The sequence below is a fragment of the Delphinapterus leucas genome, chromosome 7, assembly GCF_059928025.1.
Source record: "Delphinapterus leucas isolate spDelLeu-1000000601 "Yukka" chromosome 7, BTC_Dleu_Yukka2, whole genome shotgun sequence".
In the NCBI taxonomy this organism is placed as follows: domain Eukaryota; kingdom Metazoa; phylum Chordata; class Mammalia; order Artiodactyla; family Monodontidae; genus Delphinapterus; species Delphinapterus leucas.
The window spans coordinates 85,330,044-85,352,679 of NC_143135.1; the positions used below are offsets into that span (position 1 = coordinate 85,330,044).

The following is a 22,636-nucleotide window of genomic DNA, read 5'->3' on the forward strand; positions in this document are numbered from 1 at the left end:
GCTCAGAGTCCTAACCACTGGATCTCCAGGGAAGTCCTTAAGCACCATTTATTTCTGGATACTCAAGCCAGCACATTAAATCCCTAATCTCAGGTGAGTGTGGCCATATCAATAAATTCAGCCCAATCAACTTCTGAACACCTTAGAATCCACATTCACACATGCTTCTGAGATCCTGGCAATACGGATTGGTAAATTCTCAAAACTCTTTTGGTTTATAAATGTCATCTCCTCCTGGAGTAGATCTTGTTCCTCTCTGTCTGGACTGTCCTGAGATATGTCTCAGTGTGGACTGGAGGCATTGAGGAAATGGTTGTGGGGAAATCCTAAGGAGAATCAGCATAAGTGTGTGGGGCAACTGAGCCAGGTGCAGTCATTGAAAGGCCTTTATGCAGAGAAGGGCTGGTTCCCTCAAAACAGGGAGGAGGGTTTCCTCCATCAGCAGGAGAGTTTGAAGGCTCAAGGTTCTCAGCTTTGTCTATGTCTGCCCAAATATCCCCATCCCAGTTCTCAGCGTTCCACTTCTTCCCCACTAATGTCCTTAGCTAGCTTAGTGCACAAGACCTGTCTAGGTCTTTTGATTGCACTGCAAGCACTATGACTTTGTGACCCTTTCAACTTGCCCCTGGATTGCCTCCAACTCACCCTGCAACCACAGGAGATGAAGGATTACTCCATGGAGATCTTCTGATTGTCTGATCATGTTCTTAAATTTTTTTTTTACAACTTAGTGAGGTATAAGTGATATACAGTAGACTGTATTTAAGCTGTACAATTTGAACAGTTTTGACATAAGTATACACCTGTGAACCAATCACTATAATAAAAGAAACAAACATATCCATCATCCCCCAAAGTTCCTTGTGCTACTTTGTTATCCTTCCCTCCCTCCTTTCCCCCACCCTCATCTCCAGACAATTACTCATCTGCTTTGTGTCATTCTAGATTTCTTTGTATTTTCTAGAATTTTATGTAAATGAAATCATATAATATGTACTCTTTCTTGACTGGTTGCTTTCATTCAGCATCATTATTTTGAGTTTCATCCATGTTGTTATGTATGAACAATTCCTTCCTTTGTACTGCTGAGTAGTATTCCCTTGTATAGATATATCACAATTTGTTTATCCATCGACATTTGGGTTGATGGGTTGATGGGTTGTTTCTGGTTTTGGGCTATTAGAAATAAAGCAGCTATGAACTTGCATTACAACCTTTCTGTAGACATGTTTTTATTTCTCTTGGGTAAATATCTGAGTAGAATGGCTGGATTTAATAGTAGATGTGTGTAACTTGTAAAATTAGAAAAAACCTGTCAAACTGTTTTCCAAAGTGTGTGTACCAGTTTGCATTTGCTCCATATCCATGCCAATAATTGGTATGACAGACTGTTTTAGCCATTCTAGTGGTTGTGCAGTGGTATCTCATTACAGTTTTGTTTTGCACTTTCCTAATGACTAATGATGATAGTCATTAGTTCACTTGTGCTTTTTTGCTATCTGTATATTCATTGGTAGAGTGTTCAGATCTTTTGCCCATTTTAAAATTAGGTTGTATTCTCATCATTGAATTTTGAGGGTTTTTTTTACATATTCTAAATACAAGACTTTTATCATGTACATATTTTGCAAATGTTCTCTTCCTGTCTGTGACTTGCATTTTTATTTTTGCAAAAGTGTTTTCAGGAGAGCAAAAGCTTTTAACTTTGATGAAGTGCAATTTAACAATTTTTTCTTTTATACTTCATGCGTTCTGTGTCCTATTTAAGAAATCTTTGCCAGAAACAAAGTCACTAAGATTTTCTTGTTTGCTTACTTTTGGATATTTTATGGTGTTAACTCTGATTTTTTTAAGGTCTCATAAAGTGCTTTTATTTTATGATATTTTTCAGATATATACATACTTTTCACATTATTTTCCATTATAGGTTATTATAAGATATTGAATATAGTTCCCTATATTATACAGTAAATCCTTGTTGCTTATCTATTTAATGTATACGAGTTTGTATCTGTTAATCCCATCTCCTAAATTATCCCTCTCCACACTTTCCCCTTTGGTAATCATAAGTTTGTTTTCTATGTCTGTAATTCTGATTCTGTTTTGTATATAGTTTCATTTGTATTATTTTTAGATGCCACATGTAAGGGATATCATGTAATATTTGTCTTTTCTCTGTCTGACTTATTTCACTTAGTATGATATTCTCTAGGTCTATCCATGTTACTGCAAATGGCATTATTTTATTCTTTCTTATGGCTAATATTCCATTATATATATATATATAAACACATCTTCTTAAACCAATCATCTGTTGATGGGCTTGGGTTGTTTCCATACCCTGGCTATTGTAAATAGTGGTGCTATGAACATTGGGGTACATGTATCTTTTCAAATTAGCGTTTCTGTCTTTGCTGGATGTATGCTCAGGAATGGGATTGCTGGATCATATGGTAGCTCCTTTTTAGTTTAAGGAACCTCCATACTGTTTTCCATAGTGGCTGTACCAATTTACATTCCCACCAACAGTGTAGAGGGTTTCCTTTTCTCCGCACCCTCTCCAGCATCTATTATTTGTAGACTTTTTGGTGATTGCCACCCTGAAAGGTGTGAGGTGATACCTCATTGTGGTTTTGATTTGCATTTCTCTAATAATTAGCGATGTTGAGCATCTTTTCATGTGTCTGTTGGTCATCTGTATGTCTTCTTTGGAGAAATGTCTATTTAAGTCTTTTGCCCACTTTTTGATTGGGTTGTTTGTTTTTTTGATATTGAGTTGTATGCACTATGGTATTAATTCTTATATTTAAATCTATGATCTTTTCCAAATGAATTTTATATATGACGCGAGATAAGGATCAAGATTCATTTCTCTGCATTTGAGTATCCAATTTGTTGAAAAGAATATTCTTTTCTGGGCTTCCCTGGTGGCGCAGTGGTTGAGAGTCCGCCTGCCGATGCAGGGGACACGGGTTCGTGCCCCGGTCCGGGAAGATCCCACATGGTGCGGAGCGGCTAGGCCTGTGAGCCATGGCCGCTGAGCCTGCGCGTCCGGAGCCTGTGCTCCACAGCGGGAGAGGCCACAACAGTGAGAGGCCCGCGTACCGCAAAAAAAAATAAAATAAAATAAAGAATATCCTTTTCCAATTAAATTGCTGTGGCACCTGTGTTGAAACTCAATTAACAATATGTGTGTGGGTCTATTTCTCAACTGTCTATTCTGTTCCATTGATCTGTATGTCTATCTTAATGCCAATACCACAATGTCTTTTTTAAAAATAAATTATTTATTTTATTTATTTTTAGTTTTGGCTGTGTTGGGTCTTCGTTGCTGCACACGGGCTTTCTTTAGTTGTGGCGAGCGGGGGCTACTCTTGTGGTGCACGGGCTTCTCATTGTGGTGGCTTCTCTTGTTACAGAGCACGGGCCCTAGGCGTGCAGTCTCAGTAGTTGTGGCACACAGGCTTAGTTTCTCCATGGCATACGGGGTCTTCCTGGACCAGGGGTCGAACCCATGTCCCATGCATTGACAGGCAAATTCGTAAACACTTCTCCACCAGGGACCCCCCACAAGGTCTTGATTACAGTGGCTTTATAATAAGTCTTAAAATGAGGTAATGTAAGTTCTCCAAATTTTTTTCCAAAATTATTTTGATTATTCTAGTTCCTTTGTATTTACATACAAATTTTCAAATCAACTTGTCAAATTCCACATAAAACCCTGCTGGAAATTTTGATTGTGATTACATTGACTGTATACATCAATTTGGAGAGAACTGACATCTTAACAATATTGAGTCTTCTGGTCCATTAATATCTTATGGCTATTTGTTTATTAAGTCTTCTCTAAGTTTTATCAGCAATATTTATTACTTTTCAGTGTACAGGTCATGTAGATTTTCCCCTCAATTTAGGCCTAGGTATTTCATATTTTCTGATGCTACTGTAAATGTTTTTGTTGTTTGTTGCAATGCAATTGGTTTCTGTACCTCACAGCCTTGATAAACTCACCTATTAGTTCCAGTAGCTTTTTAGTAGACTCCTTCGAATTCAGTACTTAGATGATCATGTCAACTGTGAACAAGGACTGTTTTAGTTCTTCCTTTCCAACCTCAGTGTCTCCCCCACCACTCTGCCCTGCCACCCTTATTGCACTGACTAGGACTTCAATGCAATGCTGTAAAGAAGTGGTGAGTGCAGACACTTGTTCCTTGTGTGTGCCTTGTTCCTGATCTTAGAGAGGAAGCATTCAGCCATTCACCATTAAGTATCATGTTGGATGCAGGCTTTTTATAGATGCCCTTCATCAAGCTGAGGACGCCCTTATCTATTTCTAGTTTGCCAAGAGTTTTCGTTACAAATGGTAATTTTGTAAGTAATTTCTCTGCATCTTTTGAGATGAGCATATCCAGTTTTTTTTTTAAGTCTGTTAATATGGTGGATTGCATTGATTGATTTCCAAATGTTAAACCAATATTGTATTCCTGGGATAAACTCCATTTGTTTATAATGTTATTTATTATCATGTATCTATGTTCATGAGAGATACTGGTTGTTATTTTCTTGTAATATCTTTTTTTCTCATAAGCCTTGAGTGGTTTTATATCCAATAACACTTGCCTCATAGAAAATGCTATAAATATTCCTGTAAGTACTTCTTTAGCTGCATCCCCCAATTTTAATATGTTGTATTTTCATTTTTTATTAAATCAAAAAAAAAAAAAAAGTAAGTGTAGGGACTTCCCTGGTGGTGTAGTGGATAAGATGCTGTGCTCCCAATGCAGGGAGACTGGGTTCTATCCCTGGTTGGGGAACTAGATCCCACATTCATGCCACAACTAAGGAGCCCATGTGCCGCAACTAAGACCCGGTGCAGCCAAATAAATAAATATTAAAAAAAAAAGAGATTAAAGTAGTAGGAAGAAAAGTTCTTTATACTGCTGGTCCATTCATGGTGATAGAACTCAGCTTTTGTCTGTCTGAAATGTTTTCTTCCATTTTTTTTTTCATCTTTATTGGAGTACAATTGCTTTACAATGGTGTGTTAGTTTCTGCTCTATAACAAAGTGAATCAGTTATACATATACATATGTTCCCATATCTCTTCCCTCTTGCATCTCCCTCTCTCCCACCCTCCCTATCCCACCCCTCCAGGTGGTCACAAAGCACTGAGCTGATCTACCTATGCTATGCGGCTGCTTCCCAATAGCAATCTATTCTACGTTTGGTAGTGTATATATGTCCATGCCACTCTCTCACTTTGTCACAGCTTACCCTTCCCCCTCCCCATATCCTCAAGTCCATTCTCTAGTAGGTCTGTGTCTTTATTCCGGTCTTACCCCTAGGTACTTCATGACATTTTTTTTTCCCTTAGATTCCATATATATGTGTTAGCATACAGTATTTATCTTTCTCTTTTTGACTTACTTCACTCTGTATGACAGAGTCTAGGTCCATGCACCTCACTACAAATAACTCAATTTCGTTTCTTTTTATGGCTGAGTAATATTCCATTTAATATATGTGCCATGTCTTCTTTATCCATTCATCGGGTGATGGACACTTAGGTTGTTTCCATGTTCTGGCTATTGTAAATAGAGCTGCAATGAACATTTTGGTACATGACTCTTTTTGAATTATGATTTTCTCAGGGTATATGCTCACTAGTGGGATTGCTGGGTCGTATGGTAGTTCTATTTGTAGTTTTTTAAGGAACCTCCATACTGTTCTCCATAGTGGCTGTACCAATTCATATTCCCATCAGCAGTGCAAGAGTGTACCCTTTTCTCCACATCCTCTCCAGCATTTATTGTTTCTAGATTTTTTACTGATGGCCATTCTGACTGGTATGAGATGATATTTCATTGTAGTTTTGATTTGCATTTCTCTAATGATTAATGATGTTGAGCATTCTTTCATGTGTTTGTTGGCAATCTGTATATCTTCTTTGGAGAAATGTCTACTTAGGTGTTCTGCCCATTTTTGGATTGGGTTGTTTGTTTTTTTGTTATTGAGCTGCATGAGCTGCTTGTAAATTTTGGAGATTAATCCTTTGTCAATTGCTTCATTTGCAAATATTTTCTCCCATTCTGAGGGTTGTCTTTTGGTCTTGTTTATGGTTTCCTTTGCTGTGCAAAAGCTTTGAAGTTTCATTAGGTCCCATTTGTTTATTTTTGCTTTTATTTCCATTTCTCTAGGAGGTGGGTCAGAAAGGATCTTGCTGTGATTTATGTCATAGAGTGTTCTGCGTATGTTTTCCTCTAAGAGTTTGATAGTTTCTGGCCTTACATTTAGGTCTTTAATCCGTTTTGAACTTATTTTTATGTATGGTGTTAGGGAATGTTCTAATCTCATACTTTTACATGTACCTGTCCAGTTTTCCCAGCACCACTTATTGAAGAGGCTGTCCTTTCTCCACTGTACATTCCTGCCTCCTTTATCAAAGATAAGGTGACCATACGTGTGTGGGTTTATCTCTGGGCTTTCTATCCTGTTCCATTGATCTATCTTTCTGTTTTTGTGGCAGTACCATACTGTCCTCATTACTGTAGCTTTGTGGTATAGTCTGAAGTCAGGGAGCCTGATTCCTCCAGCACCGTTTTTCATTCTCAAGATTACTTTGGCCATTCAGGGTCTTTTGTGTTTCCATACAAATTGTGAAATTTTTTTGTTCTAGTTCTGAGAAAAATGCCAGTAGTAGTTTGATAGGGATTGCATTGAATCTGTAGATTGCTTTGGGTAGTAGAGTCATTTTCACAATGTTGATTCTTCCAATCCAAGAAAATGGTATATCTCTCCATCTATTTGTATCATCTTTAATTTCTTTCATCAGTGTCTTATAATTTTCTGCATACATGTCTTTTGTCTCCTTAGGTAGGTTTATTCCTAGATATTTTATTCTTTTTGTTACAATGGTAAATGGGAGTGTTTTCTTGATTTCACTTTCAGATTTTTCATCATTAGTGTATAGGAATGACAGAGATTTCTGTGCATTAATTTTGTATCCTGCTACTTTACCAAATTCATTGATTAGCTCTAGTAGTTTTCTGGTAGCATCTTTAGGATTCTCTATGTATGGTAACATGTCATCTGCAAACAGTGACAACTTTACTTCTTCTTTTCCGATTTGGATCCCTTTTATTTCCTTTTCTTCTCTGATTGCTGTGGCTAAAACTTCCAAAACTATGTTGAATAAGAGTGGTGAGGGACTTCCCTGGTGGCGCAGTTGTTGAGAGTCCCCCTTCCGATGCAGGGGACACGGGTTCTTGCCCCAGTCCAGAAAGATCCCACATGCCGCGGAGCGGCTGAGCCTGTGCGCCATGGCCACTGAGCCTCTGCGTCCAGAGACTGTGCTGCACAGCGGGAGAGGCCACAACAGTGAGAGGCCTGCGTATCGCAAAAAAAATATATATAGAGAGAGAGATAGTGGTGAGAGTGGGCAACCTTGTCTTGTTCCTGGTCTTAGTGGAAATGCTTTCAGCTTTTCACCATTGAGGACAATGTTGGCTGTGGGTTTGTCATATATGGCCTTTATTATGTTGAAGAAAGTTCCCTCTGCCTACTTTCTGCAGGATTTTTATCATAAATGGGTGTTGAATTTTGTTGAAAGCTTTCTCTGCATCTATTGAGATAATCATATGGTTTTTTCCTTCAATTTGTTAATATTGTTTATCACATTGATTGATTTGCATATATTGAAGAATCCTTGCATTCCTGAAATAAACCCCACTTGATTATGGTGTATGATCCTTTTAATGTGCTGTTGGATTCTGTTTGTTAATATTTTGTTGAGGATTTTTGCATCTATGTTCATCAGTGATATTGGCCTGTAGTTTTCTTTCTTTGTGACATCCTTGTCTGGTTTTGGTATCAAGGTGATGGTGGCCTCGTAGAATGAGTTTGGGAGTGTTCCTCCCTCTGCTATACTTTGGAAGAGTTTGAGAAAGATAGGTGTCAGCTCTTCGCTAAATGCTTGATAGAATTCGCCTGTGAAGCCATCTGGTCCTGGGCTTTTGTTTGTTGGAAGATTTTTAATCACAGTTTCAATTTCAGTGCTTGTGATTGGTCTGTTCATATTTTCTATTTCTTCCTGGTTCAGTCTCAGCATGTTGTGCATTTCTAAGAATTTGTCCATTTCTTCCAGGTTGTCCATTTTATTGGCATAGAATAGCTTGTAGTAATCTCTCATGATCCTTTATATTTCTGCAGTGTCAGTTGTTACTTCTTTTTCATTTCTAATTCTATTGATTTCAGTCTTCTCCCTTTTTTTCTTGATGAGTCTGGCTAATGGTTTATCAATTTTGTTTATCCTCTCAAAGAACCAGGGTTTAGTTTTATTGATCTTTGCTATCGTTTCCTTCATTTTTTTCAATTATTTCTGATTTGATCTTTATGATTTCTTTCCTTCCGCTAACTTTGGGGTGTTTTTTTTCTTCTTTATCTAATTGTTTTAGGTGCAAGGTTAGGTTGTTTATTCGAGATATTTCCTGTTTCTTAAGGTAGGATTGTATTGCTATAAACTTCCCTCTTAGAACTGCTTTTGCTGCATCCCATAGGTATTGGGTCGTCGTGTCTCCATTGTCATTTGTTTCTAGGTATTTTTTGATTTCTGCAGTGATCACTTCGTTATTAAGTAGTGCATTGTTTAGCCTCCATGTGTTTGTATTTTGTTACAGATCTTTTCCTGTAATTGATATCTATTCTCATAGTGTTGTGGTTGGAAAAGATACTTGATACAACTTCAGTTTTCTTAAATTTACCAAGGCTTGATTTTTGACCCAAGATATCTATCCTGGAGAATGTTCCATAAGCACTTGAGAAAAATGTGTATTCTGTTGTTTTGGGATGGTATGTCCTATAAATATCAAATATCAAAGAAGTCCATCTTGTTTAATGTATCATTTAAAGCTTGTGTTTCCTTATTTATTTTCATTTTGGATGATCTGTCCATTGGTGAAAGTGGGGTGTTAAAGTCCCCTACTATGGATGTGTAACTGTCAATTTCCCCTTTTATGGCTGTTAGTATTTGCCTTATGTATTGAGGTGCTCCTATGTTGGGTGCATAAGTATTTACAATTGTTATATCTTCTTCTTGGATCGATCCCTTGATCAATATGTAGTGTCCTTCTTTGTCTCTTGTAATAGTCTTTATTTTAAAGTCTATTTTGTCTGATATGAGAATTGCTATGACAGCTTTCTTTTCGTTTCCATTTGCATGGAATATCTTTTTCCCTCCCCTCACTTTCAGTCTGTATGTGTCCCTAGGTCTGAAGTGGGTCTCTTGTAGGCAGCATATATATGGGTCTTGTTTTTTTATCCATTCAGCCAATCTGTATCTTTTGGTGGGAGCATTTAATCCATTTACATTTAAGGTAATTATTGATATGTATGTTCCTATTCCCACTTTCTTAATTGTTTTGGGTTTGTTATTGTAGGTCTTTTCCTTCTCTTGTGTTTCTTGCCTAGAGAAGTTCCTTTAGCATTTGTTCTAAATCTGGTTTGGTGGTGCTGAACTCTCTCACCTTTTGCTTGTCTGTAAAGGTTTTAATTTCTCCATCAAATCTGAATGAGATCCTTGCTGGGTAGAGTAATCTTGGTTGTAGGTTTTTCTCCTTCATCACTTTAAGTATGTCCTGCCAGTCCCTTCTGGCTTGCAGAGTTCCTGCTGAAAGATCAGCTATTAACCTTATGGGGATTCCCTTGTGTGTTATATGTTGTTTTTCTCTTGCTGCTTTTAATATGTTTTCTTTGTATTAATTTTTGACAGTTTGATTAATATGTGTCTTGGTGTGTTTCTCCTTGGATTTATCCTGTATGGGACTCTCTGTGCTTCCTGGACTTGATTAACTATTTCCTTTCCCATATTCGGGAAGTTTTCAACTATAATCTCTTCAAATATTTTCTCAGTCCCTTTCTTTTTCTCTTCTTCTTCTGGGACCCCTATAATTCGAATGTTCATTCGTTTAATGTTGTCCCAGAGGTCTCTGAGACTGTCCTCAGTTCTTTTCATTCTTTTTTCTTTATTCTGCTCTGCAGTAGTTATTTCCACTATTTTATCTTCCAGGTCACTTATCCGTTCTTCTGACTCAGTTATTCTGCTACTGATCCCTTCTAGAGTATTTTTAATTTCACTTATTGTGTTGTTCATCATTGCTTGTGTCCTCTTTAGTTCTTCTAGGTCCTTGTTAAATGTTTCTTGCATTTTGTCTATTCTATTTCCAAGATTTTGGATCATCTTTACTATCATTATTCTGAATTCTTTTTCAGGTAGACTGCCTATTTCCTCTTCATTTGTTAGGTCTGGTGGGTTTTATCTTGCTACTTCACCTGCTGTGTGTTTTTCTGTCTTTTCATTTTGCTTATCTTACTGTGTTTGGGGTCTCCTTTTTGCAGGCTGCAGGTTCGTAGTTCCCGTTGTTTTTGTTGTGTGTCTCCAGTGGCTAAAGTTGGTTCAGTGGGTTGTGTAGGCTTCCTGGTGGAGGAGACTAGTGCCTGTGTTCTGGTGGATGAGGCTGGATCTTGTCTTTCTGGTGGGCAGGTCCACATCTGATGGTGTGTTTTGGGGTGTCTGTGGCCTTATTATGATTTTAGGCAGCCTCTCTGCTAATGGGTGGGGTTGTGTTCCTGTCTTGCTAGTTGTTTGGCATAGGGTGTCCAGCAATGTAGCTTGCTGGTCGTTGAGTGAAGCTGAGTGTTGGTGTTGAGATGGAGATCTCTGGGAGATTTTCGCCATTTGATATTACATGGAGCTGGGAGGTCTCTTGTGGACCAGTGTCCCGAAGTTGGCTCTCCCACCTCAGAGGCACAGCACTGACTCCTGGTTTCAGCACCGAGAGCCTTTCATCCACATGGCTCAGAATAAAAGGGAGAAAAAGCAGAAAGAAAGAAAGAAGGAGGATAAAATAAAATAAAGTAAGATAAAATAAAATAGTTATTAAAATAAAAAGTAAGAAATAATTATTAAGAAAAAAAAATTTTTTTAAGTAAAAACAAAACAAAACAAAATGGATGGACAGAACCCTAGGACAAATGGTGAAAGCAAAGCTATACAGACAAAATCTCACACGGAAGCATACACATACACAGTCAGAAAAAGAGGAAAAGGGGAAAAAACAATATATCTTGCTCTCAAAGTCCACTTCCTCAATTTGGGATGATTCGATGTCTATTCAGGTATTCCACCTATCCAGGGTACATCAAGTTGATTGTGGAGCTTTAATCCGCTGCTCCTGAGGCTGCTTGGAAAAATTTCCCTTTCTCTTCTTCACATAGCACCCGGGCCTCAGCTCTGGATTTGGCCCCGCCTCTGCGTGTAGGTCACCGGAGGGCGTCTGTTCTTCGCTCAGAAAGAATGAGGTTACAGGAGCCGCTGATTCGGGGGCTGTGGCTCACTCAGGCCACGGGGAGGAAGGCCCATGGAGTGCGCGGCGAGCCTGCGGCGGCAGAGGCCAGCAGGACGTTGCACCAGCCTGAGGCACACCATGTGTTCTCCAGGGGAAGTTGTGCCTGGATCTCCGGACCCTGGCAGTGGCAGGCTGCACAGGCTCCCCGGAAGGGGGGTGTGGATAGTGACCTGTGCTCGCACACAGGCTTCTTGGTGGCGGCAGCAGCAGCCTTAGCGTCTAATGCCCGTCTCTGGGGTCCGCACTGTTAGCCGCAGCTCGCACCCGCCTCTGGAACTCCTTTAAGCAGCGCTCTTAATCCCCTCTCCCCACGCACCAGGAAACAAAGAGGGAAGAAAAAGTCTCTTGCCTCTTCGTCAGGTCCAGACTTTCCCCCGGACTCCATCCCGGCTAGCCAGCCGTGGTGCACTAACCCCTTCAGGCTGTGTTCACGCAGCCAGTCCTCTCCCTGCGCTCCGACCAAAGCCCGAGCCTCAGCTCCCAGCCCCCAGCCGCCCCAGCGGTTGAGCATACAACCCTCTCGGGCTGGTGAGTGCCCGTCGGCACTGATCCTCTGTGCAGGAATCTCTCTGCTTTGCCCTCCGCACCCTGTTGCTGCGCTCTCCTCTGTGGCTTTGAAGCTTCCCCCTCCGCCACCCACAGTCTCCGCCTGCGAAGGAGCTTCCTAGTGTGTGGAAACATTTCCTCCTTCACAGCTCCCTCCCGCTGGTGCGGGTCCCGTCCCTATTCTTTTGTCTCTGTTTATTCTTTTTTCATTTGCCCTACCCAGGTACGTGGGGAGTTTCTTGCCTTTTGGGAGGTCTGAGGTCTTCTGCCAGCGTTCAGTGGGTGTTCTGTAGGAGTTGTTCCACGTGTAGATGTATTTCTGATGTATCTTTGGGGAGGAAGGTGATCTCTTTTATTCTTCCGCCGTCTTCCCCCTCGTGTCTCTCCATTTTTATTTTTAAAAGATATTTTTGGTGAGTTAGCTGATATTATTTTTTCTTCTCAGGGATATATTTTCCTGCTTCTTTGAGTGCCTGGTAATCGATTACTATAGGGTAGACATTGTAAATTTTATAGATTTTGACCACTTGAGTTTATTGTGTTCCTTTAAATATTTGGGGGCTTTGTTCTTATACATTGTCAGGTAAACTTGGAAACAATTTGATTCTTTTGAGACTTGCTTTTAATATTTGTTAGATAGGTCCAGAATGACTTTTAGTGTAATCTGTACAAGTCAGTTTCTTTAGGGGAGAAAGAAAGGGTGAGAATGGTATAGAGTGGGTCTAGTGGGTCATATTAAAGTTATCTCATATATAAGAGTAAATGCTGATTTTCGTATCTCATGTTCCAAAAGATTATGATTTCCTTGTGGTCAAAGAGAACCTGTCTTTTCCCGTTTATATCCCAGAGATTAACAGTGTCTAGCAGGCATTTATTATGTATTTACTTTCTATGTATTTTAAAAAATATACTGTAATATTTCATCTTATTTTTAAAGTAACATGTAGTTACTTTAGTAGTGATAGCAGTCTAAAAAAATGACTGTATACTTCTTTAGTAAGTCTAAGTATTTCATCAACTTACATTTGCTGCATCCATTGTATTTTTCTAATTTTTCTTTTCTTTTCTATATCTTGCCTTCTCTTTAATTTAGAGAAATGGAATTCACTTTCCTTTTTGTCTCCCACCATTACATTTTCAGTAGACTTCCAAAACTATTGAGAAATGATAAATGAATACACAAAATATTGGATTACTGATTATGAGGTTATCTGACTATAGAAAAGAACTTCTATGTGTTCAGTAGGAATATGCCAAGATAGAAAAAGAGGAGAGGATAGACCCTTTTAAGATATTTCTAATTAAGTGAATGGCACATTGAACCTTAAGAGGCACATGCCATGGGAAAATTAGTGTACTGAGGTACTATTTAATAAGTATTTGTTGAATGAATAAATGAATAGACATATTCTAAGAGTGTTTTAGTTTCTCATAAGAACAGATCTGACCAGTAGGTGCTATTGACTTTTGAAGACTCTAATCCTCAAGGAATATGGGCACACTCAAAGAATACAGAAATCTCACCATTGTGTCCCAAGACTTTGTGGTTTCCCCTGTTTGACACTTTATACTGATTGCCTGTTTTCCTATTTCCAATTCATTCTTCCTCCCTCACCACATACACATTAAATAACAAAGAGGAAAGTTTGTTACCCCCCACCGCACTCTGAACTTGCCTCTATTAAATCACATATTCACTGCACTGTACTGAAATATCCTGTTTACTTGACTTTCTCCTTAATTAAAAGCAAACTACTTGAGGGGAAGGACTATTCTTATGTACTATTGCTTCCCAAGCATCTAGTACAATGCCTGACATCTGGTTGGTATGCAATAAAGTTTGTTGAATGAATGAATGAATTCACACTTTGATCATTTTCACTTTTCATACTTAGTATATTCAGTATACTACATTCTACAATCTGTATACCAGAGATTGAGGATTTGAATGAAGATACTTGCGGCTATATAAACAAATATCCAGAGCTATAGAACCAGATAATATTAACTTTAAAAATATAAGCTTACAAATATCCTTAGATAGAAATTATTTCCACAAAAAGATTAAACATGGGTGTCTATAGAAAAGTCCTAGAATCACATATATGAATTAGGAACTATATATATTTAAAATCATTCTGTTCATATGAGCACATGTTAAATTTTCCAACATCATGAAAACCCAAATGATCTCCCACTAGTGTCTGCTGTTACAAGCTCTATAGAGAAAATGGCATATTATTCTCAAGAACCCTCACCTCTTGTTCAAGGATTAATATAGAATCAACAACATCTTCAGATTTGCTTTGTTATAAAGATGGGTAATAGCTGAATGCCACAGAGTATCTAAAGATAGCCTAGATTCAAAGATGACTATTAAAAGTAGAAGTAAATGTAAAAAAAAAAAAGATATATTGCTGTATCTTGAAGTATATTAGTAACCACAGAATAGTTAAGTAAATTTTATCAGTTAAATTAGTAGGATTCATTATTTTTAAAAATAATCTAAAAATTAATTTTCAGAAAGACAGATAGGTTTGTAAGCACATAATATTCAAAATTATTAATGTTTATCTTTTCTTACTTTATCAGAAACAGGCCTCCAGCCATTGTTCTCTGTACGACGATACCAGCCACTATAATCCTCTTCCTGAAGATTATCACTTTTAATATGAGATGTATGTTTTGCTGGAAGTTTTGTGTAATCTCTAGGGCTATTAGCACACAGATCTTCAATATGTCTGTGAGTGAAAATTTTATAGTATATTTCAGGTGGAAATTTAACCTATAGTTGGAAAAGTTCAAAGGACTTTAGTTTCAATTTAATTAGAAAAATGGTTTATGTTTTTTAAAATTACATCTTTTAAATTTCATGTAAATGTGCTTTAAAAGTACTAAATAAGAATTTATCCATACTTACACCACCTAATCTGAATCGTACATTAATGCCAGCAGCAGCATCTAGAAGTTCTGCCTATAAAAAAAAATTAGTCTTCAACATTCTGTATATATCAGTTCACAACTTCTCACTCTATAATGTTAAACAGTTGTTGGATATTGATTATTTATGAAATAGATGAAGTGAATAAACCTCAAATAGTTAATTTTAAATCAGAAAGTATCTTAGGATTTATTTTCTTATAGATACTCAATAAGTAAAACAGCTTACATTATAACTGGGAAAATGATACCAAACTATGTTTCCTTTCTATGTAATGTAAAAGTGTAAAAGTCAGGTGATTTGTTAGTCATAAAACAGAAGTTTTTAAAAAATTCCTCAAATATATGATTTTCATATTAAATATCTTCCAGGTAAATTCAGAGAAAAAAATGTGACTGGTGAATCTGAGTTAAACAACAGATGACCTTTCCTAGCTAGCTTTTATTAAATCAAAAATCCATGTTTAAATTTTGTAAGAATTGTATATAATTGGTCTTCTAAATTTTAGTGCCCCACACCAAATGGAAAGTAGAGAAAAAAATTATTGGTCCCCAGCCTGTCTCCTGATTATACTAAGTTAGATGAGAAAACAGATGTTACCCTAAATTGTTCAGCCTGAAAGACAACATTAGTTTTGCATAATTTTCTCCTGGCTAAAAGTTACACACACACAGACACACACACACACACACACACACACACACACACACACACACGGTCCCTGACTTATGATGGTTTGACTTACAATTTTTCATCTTTATGATGGTGCAAAAGTGGTACATATTCAGTAGAAACCATACTACTAATTTTGAATTTTGATCTTTCCCCAGGCTAGTGATACACTGTATGATACTCACTCTGTCCTGTGATGCTGGGTAGCAGCAATGAGAGAGACAGAGAACACAAAATACTAATATCAGAAATGAAAGACGGGTCATCACTACTGATTCCGTGGACACTAAAATGATAATGAACAAACATTATGAATAATGCTATGCTCACAAATTTGATAACCTAAACAAAATGGATTGATTCCTTGAAAGACACAACCTACCAAACCTCACATAAGGAGAAATAGACAATATGAATAGATCAATAGCTATTAAAGAAATTTAATGAATAATTCACCTTTCAAAGTAGAAAACACCAGGCCCAGATTGGTTCACTGGTTAATTCTATCAAACATTTAAGGAAGACAGCATAGTGGAAATCACCCAAGCTGAACAGAGAAAAGAAAAAAGAATTTAAAAAATGAGGATAGCTTAGGAGACTTCTAGGACAACATGAAGCATACTAACATTTGCATTATAGGGGGTCCCAGAAGGAGAAAAAAGAGAGAAACCGGCAGAGAATTTATTTAAGGAAGTAATATTTGAAAACTTCCTTAACCTGGGGGAGGAAACAGTCATCCAGGTCCAGGAAGCATAGAGAGTCCAAAACAAGATAAACCCCAAGAGGTCCACAACAAGACACATTATAACTAAAATAGAAAAAATTAAGGATAAAAGAGAATCTTAAAAACAGCAAGGGAAAACCCACTAGTTACATGCAAGGGAACTCCCATAAGACTATCAGCTGACTTTTCAGCAGAAACTTTGCAGGCCAGAAGGGTGTGGCAGAATATATTCAAAGTAATAAATGGAAAAAAACCTACAACCAAAATTACTCCACCTGGCAAGGCTATCATTCAGATTTGAAGTAGGTATAGAGGTTACAGACAAGCAAAGGTAAAAGAGCTCAGCACCACTAAACCAACTTTACAAGAAATGTTAGAGGGACTTCTCTAAGTGGAAAAGAAAAGACCACAACCAGAAATATAAAAATTAAGAAAGGAAAAATCCAAACACACAGTAAAGCTAGTAGATCAACCATGTATAAATGCACAATAAAGGTAGTAGATCAACCATGTATATAAGACAAAAGTAGTAAAATATCTAAATTCACAATAAGGAGTTAAGGGATTCAAAAAAAAGATGTAAAATATATCAAAACCATTAAACATGAAACATGGTGGCAGAAGTACAAATGCAGCTTTGTTAGAATGCTTTCAAACTTAAGAGATCTTCAAATTAAAAAAATATATATGTAGACACACACACCTCATGGTAATCACAAACCAAAAACCTATAATAGATACACACACAAAAAAGGAGAAAGAAACCCAAAAAAACCATAAAGATAGACATCAAATCACAAAGGAGGAGGGCAAAAGAAGAAAGGAAAAAAAAAGAACTTCAAAAACTACCAGAAAACAGTGAATAAATGGTAATAAATACATATTTATCAATAATTACTTTAGGGAGTTCCCTGGTGGTCCAGTGGTAAACAATCTGCCTTACAATGCAGGGGACTCGGGTTCGATCCCTGGTCAGGGAACTAAGATCCCACATGCCATGGGGCAACTGAGCATGCATGCCAAAACTACTGAGCTCATGCACCTCAACTAGAGAGCCTGCGTGCCACAAACTACAGAGCCCATGCACTCTGGAGCCCATGCATCACAGCTAGAAAAGAGAAAACTCTCATGCCACAACTAGAGGGAAGCCCACATGCCTCAACAAAGATCCCACATGCTGCAACTAAGACCTGACTCAGCCAAAAAATAAAATTTTTAAAAATTTAAAAAATAATTACTTTAAATGTAAATGGACTAAATGTAAATGGAATATTACTCAGCCATAAAAAGAATGAAATTGGGTCATTTATAGAGATGTGGATGGGCCTAGAGTCTGTCATACAGAGTGAAGTAAGTCAGAAAGAGAAAAACAAATATTGTATATTAACACATATATGTGGAATCTAAAAAAATGGTACAGATGAACCTCTTTGTAGGGCAGCAATAGAGATGCAGACGTAGAGAATGGGCAGGTGGACATGGTGGGGAAGGGGAGGGTGGGATGAATTGGGAGATTAGGACTGACATATATACACTACTATGTGTAAAATAGCTAGCTAGTGGGAACCTGCTATCTTTCCCTGTTATAGCATGAGGAGGTCAGCTCAGTGCTCTGTGATGACCTAGATGGGTTGGATGGGGGGTGGGTGGGAAGGAGGTCCAAGAGGGAGGGCTATACATATAGCTGATTCACCTCGGTGTACAGCAGAAAATAACACAACATTGTAAAGCAATTATACTTCAATTTTAAAAAATCTGTATAGGAGAGGAGATTTCCACCTCAAAGTTGGGGTAGTCCACAAACATAGGAAGATGCACAGAAGTTGGGCAGCAAAAAGTGGGAAAATAAAATGCCCACCTGTGAGAAAAAAATATAAATATATGGACACAGATATACACAACTCATGGTAATCACAAACCAAAAATAATATATACACACACACAAAAAGGAGAAAGGAACCCAAAATAACATAAAGATAGCCATCAAGTCACAAGGGAAGAGAGCAAAAGAAGAAAGGAGAGAAAAAGAACTACAAAAGCAACCAGCAAACAATGAACAAATGGTAATAAATACATATTTATTAATAATTACTTTAAATGTAAATAGACTAAATGCTCCAATTGAAAGATATATGGTGGCTGAATGGATACAAAAACAAGACTCTACAAGAGACCCACTTCAGATCTAGGGACACATACAGACTGAAAGTGAGGAGATGGAAAAGGTATTCCATTCAAATGGAAATCAAAAGAAAGCCAGGTAGCAATACTTAGACTAAATAGACTTTAAAACAAGGACTGTAACAAGAGACAAGGAAGGACAGTGCATAATGATGAAGAGATCCATCCAAAAGGAAGATAAAACAATTGTAGGAACACTTAAATATATAAAGCAAATAATAACAGACATAAAGGGAGAAATTGACAGTAACACAATAACAGTAGGGGACTTTAACACCCCATTTACATCAAAGATAGATCATCCAGACAGAAGATCAATACGAAAACACTGACCTTAAATGACACATTAAACCAGATGGAGTTAATAGATACATAGAGTACATTCCATCCAAAAGTAGCTGAATACACATTCTTTTCAAGTGCATGTGGAACGTTCTCCAGGATAGATCACATGCTAGGCCACAAAACAATTGTCAATAAATTTAATAAGATTGAAATCATATCAAATACCTTTCCAATCACAACATTATGAGAAAAAACTGCAAAAAACACAGACATGGGAAGGCTAAAGAATATACTACTAAACAACTAATGGATCACTGAAGAAATCAAAGAGGAAATCAAAAAAATACCTAGAGACAAATGAGAATGAAAACACAATGACCCAAAACCTATGGGACACAGCAAAAGCAGCTCTAAGAGGGAAATTTATAGAGGTACAATCCTTCCCTAGAACATGAGAAAAATCTCAAACAATCTAACCTTACATCTAGAAAAAGAAGAACAAAACCCGAAGTTAATAGAAGGAAAGAAATCATAAAGATCAGAGAAGAAATTAATGAAATAAAGACCAAAAAATAAAAACATGAAAGATTAATGAAACTAAGAGGTGGTTCTTTGAAAAGATAAACAAAATTGATAAAACTTTATCCAGATTCATCAAGAAAAAAAGAGAGAGGGCTCAAATATATAAAATCAGAAATGAAAGAAGTTACAACTGATACCACTGAAACACAAAGGCTCATAAGAGATTACTACAAACAACTATGCACCAATAATATGGACAACTTAGAAGAAATAAATTCCCAGAAACATACAGTATCCCAAGAATGAATCAGGAAGAAATAGAAAATATGTACAGACCAATTACCAGTGATGAAATTGAATCAGTAATTTAAAAACCCCCAACAAACAAAAGTTCAGGGCCAGACAGCTTCACAGGTGAATTCTGCCAAACAGAGAAAGGTTATCTTTGATCATTCTCAAACTACTCCAAAATGAAAGAGAAGAGGATAGAATGCTTCCAAACTCATTCTATGAAGCCAATATCATTCTGATACTTAAACCGAACAAAGACACCACATAAAAAGAAAATTACAGGCCAATATCACTGCTGAATACAGATGCAAAAATCCTCAACAAAATATTAGCAAACTGAATTCAACAATACATTAAAAGTATCATATATAATAGCTGTGTGACTTTGGGAAAATCATATAACCTCTTTATGTCTTGGTTTTATCAGCTGGAAAATAGTAATATCTAACCCATAGATATTGCTTGGTGATAAATAAATGAGATAATGTCTGTGTGAAGCAATGGCACATAGTAGATACTCAGTAAAAAAACCAAAGAAGTATCATATACAATGATCAAGTGGAATTTATCCCAGGGATTCAAGAATAATTCAATACCTATGAATCAATCAATGTGATACACCACAGTGATATATTGGAGAATAAAATTCACATGATTATCTCAATAGATGCAGAAAAACTTTTGAAAAATTCAAATCAATTTATGATAAAAAAAATCTCAACAAAGTGGGTATAGAGGGAACATACCTCTACATAATAAAGGCCATATATGAAAAACTTACAGCCAATATCATACTCAACGGTGAAAAGCTGAAAGCATTTCCTCTAAGATCAGGAACAGGATAAGGATGCCCACTCTCACCACTTTCATTCAACATAGTATTGGAAGTCCTAGACACAGCAATCAGATGAGAAAAAGAAATAAAAAGAATCCAAATTGGAAAGGAAGAAGTAAAACTTTCACTGTTTGTGGATGACATGATACTATACATAAAAAATCCTAAAGACACCACCAAAAAACTATGAAAGCTAATTAAGGAATTAAGTAAATTTTCAGGATATAAAAATAATGTACAGAAACCTGTTGGGCTTCTATACACTAACAATGAACTATCAGAAAGAAAAATTAAGGAAACAATCCTACTTACAATTATACCAAAAAGCATAAAATATGTAGGATAAAATCTAGCCAAGAAAGTAAAAGACCTGTACTTGGAAAACTATAAGACACTGATTTAAGAAACTGAATATGACACACATAAAAAATAGAAAGATATATTCTGGTCATGGAATTAATATTTCTAAAATGGTTGGGGAATTCCCTGGTGGTCCAGTGGTTAGAACTCAGTGCTTTCACTGCCAAGGGAACAGGTTCAATCCCTGGTCAGGGAAAAAAGATCCCACAAGCCATGCACCTCCCCCCCAAAAAATGGCCATATTACCCAAAGCAATCTACAGACTCAGTGCAATCCCTGTCAAAATACCAATGGCATTTTTCACAGAACAAGCACAAATAATTTAAAAATGTGTATGGAAACACAAATGACCCTGAACAGTCAAAGCAATCTTGAGAAAAAAGAACAAAGCTGGGGGAATCACCCTCCCTGACTTCAGACTATACTACAAAGCTACAGTAATCAAAATAGTATGGTAGAGGCACAAAAACAGAGACATAGATCAATGGAACAGAATACAGATCCCAGAAATAAATCCATGCACCTTTGGTCAATTAATCTATGACAAAGGAGTCAAGAACAAACAATGGAGAAAAGACAGTCCCTTCAATAAACGGTGCTGGGAAAACTGGACAGCCACATGTAAAATAATGAAATAAGAACATTCTCTAACACCGTATACAAAAATAAAATGGATTAAAGACCTAAATGTAAGACCAAATACTATAAAACTCCTAGAGGAAAACATAGGCAGAACACTCTTTGACATAAATTGTAGAAGTATTTTTTTTTGATCTGTCTCCTACAGCAAAGGAAACAAAAGCAAAAATAAATGGGACCTAATTAAACTTAAAAGCTTTTGCACAGCAAAAGAAACCATCAACAAAACAAAAAGACAATCTATGGAAGAAAATATTTGCAAATGATATGACTGAAAAAGGATAATATCCAAAATATATACAGAGCTCATAAAACTCAAACAAGCAACCTAATTAAAAAGTGGGTATTTTCCCCACTTTTGGAAAATGAATAGACATTTTTCCAAAGACATACAGGTGGCTAACAGGCACATGAAAAGATGCTCAACATCGCTAGTCATTAGAGAAATGCAAATCAAATCCACAATGAGATATCATCTCACACCTGTCAGAATGGTTATCATCAAAAAGAACACAAATAACAAATGTTGGCAAGGCTGTGGAGAGAAACAAACCCTTGCTCACTGTTGGTGGAATGTAAATTGGTACAGCTAGTGTGGAAAACAGGATGGAAGTTTCTCAAAAAATTAAAAATAGAACTGCCATATGACCCAGCAATTCCACTCCTGAGTACATATCCAAAAAAACGAAAAACACTAGATTGAAAATATACACGCACCCCAATGTTCACAGCAGGATTATTTACAATAGCCAAGATATGGAAGCAACATGTATCCATCAACAGATGAATGAACAAAGAATATGTTTATATGTATATATACACAATAGAATCCTCTGCAGCCATTAAAAAATGCAAGTTTTCCACTTGTAAAAACATGAATGGACCTAGAGAGTATTATGTTAAGTGAAATAAGTCAGACATAGAAAGACAAATACTCTATATTATCACTTATATGTGGAATCTAAAAAATAAATGTATATAATAAAACAGAAACAGGTCCACAGATATAGGGAACAAACTAGTGATTACCAGTGAGGAGAGGTAAGGGGGAGGGGAAATATGGAGTAGGGGACTAAGTGGTACAAACTATTATGTATGAAATAAGCTTCAAAGATATATAGTACAACACAAGGAATATAGCCAATATTTAATAATACTTATAAAAGGAGTATAACCTTTAAAAATTGTGAATCACTCTGTTGTACACCTGTAACTTGTATAACATTGTACATCACCTA

At 36.9% G+C, this 22,636-nt stretch overlaps 1 protein-coding gene across 1 annotated transcript in view; it reads right to left on the reverse strand.

Moving 5' to 3' along the window:
* The window catches only part of C7H11orf65 (chromosome 7 C11orf65 homolog), a 100,016-nt gene that overhangs the window by 18,612 nt on the left and 58,768 nt on the right, over window positions 1-22,636 (reverse strand). Inside the window, exons 3-5 of the mRNA XM_022561597.2 lie at window positions 14,869-14,922; window positions 14,533-14,733; window positions 12,972-13,102 (exon numbers count right to left, since the gene is read on the reverse strand). Coding sequence (XP_022417305.1) covers window positions 12,972-13,102; window positions 14,533-14,733; window positions 14,869-14,922 — 386 coding nt within the window. The remainder of the gene's footprint in view (window positions 1-12,971; window positions 13,103-14,532; window positions 14,734-14,868; window positions 14,923-22,636) is intronic.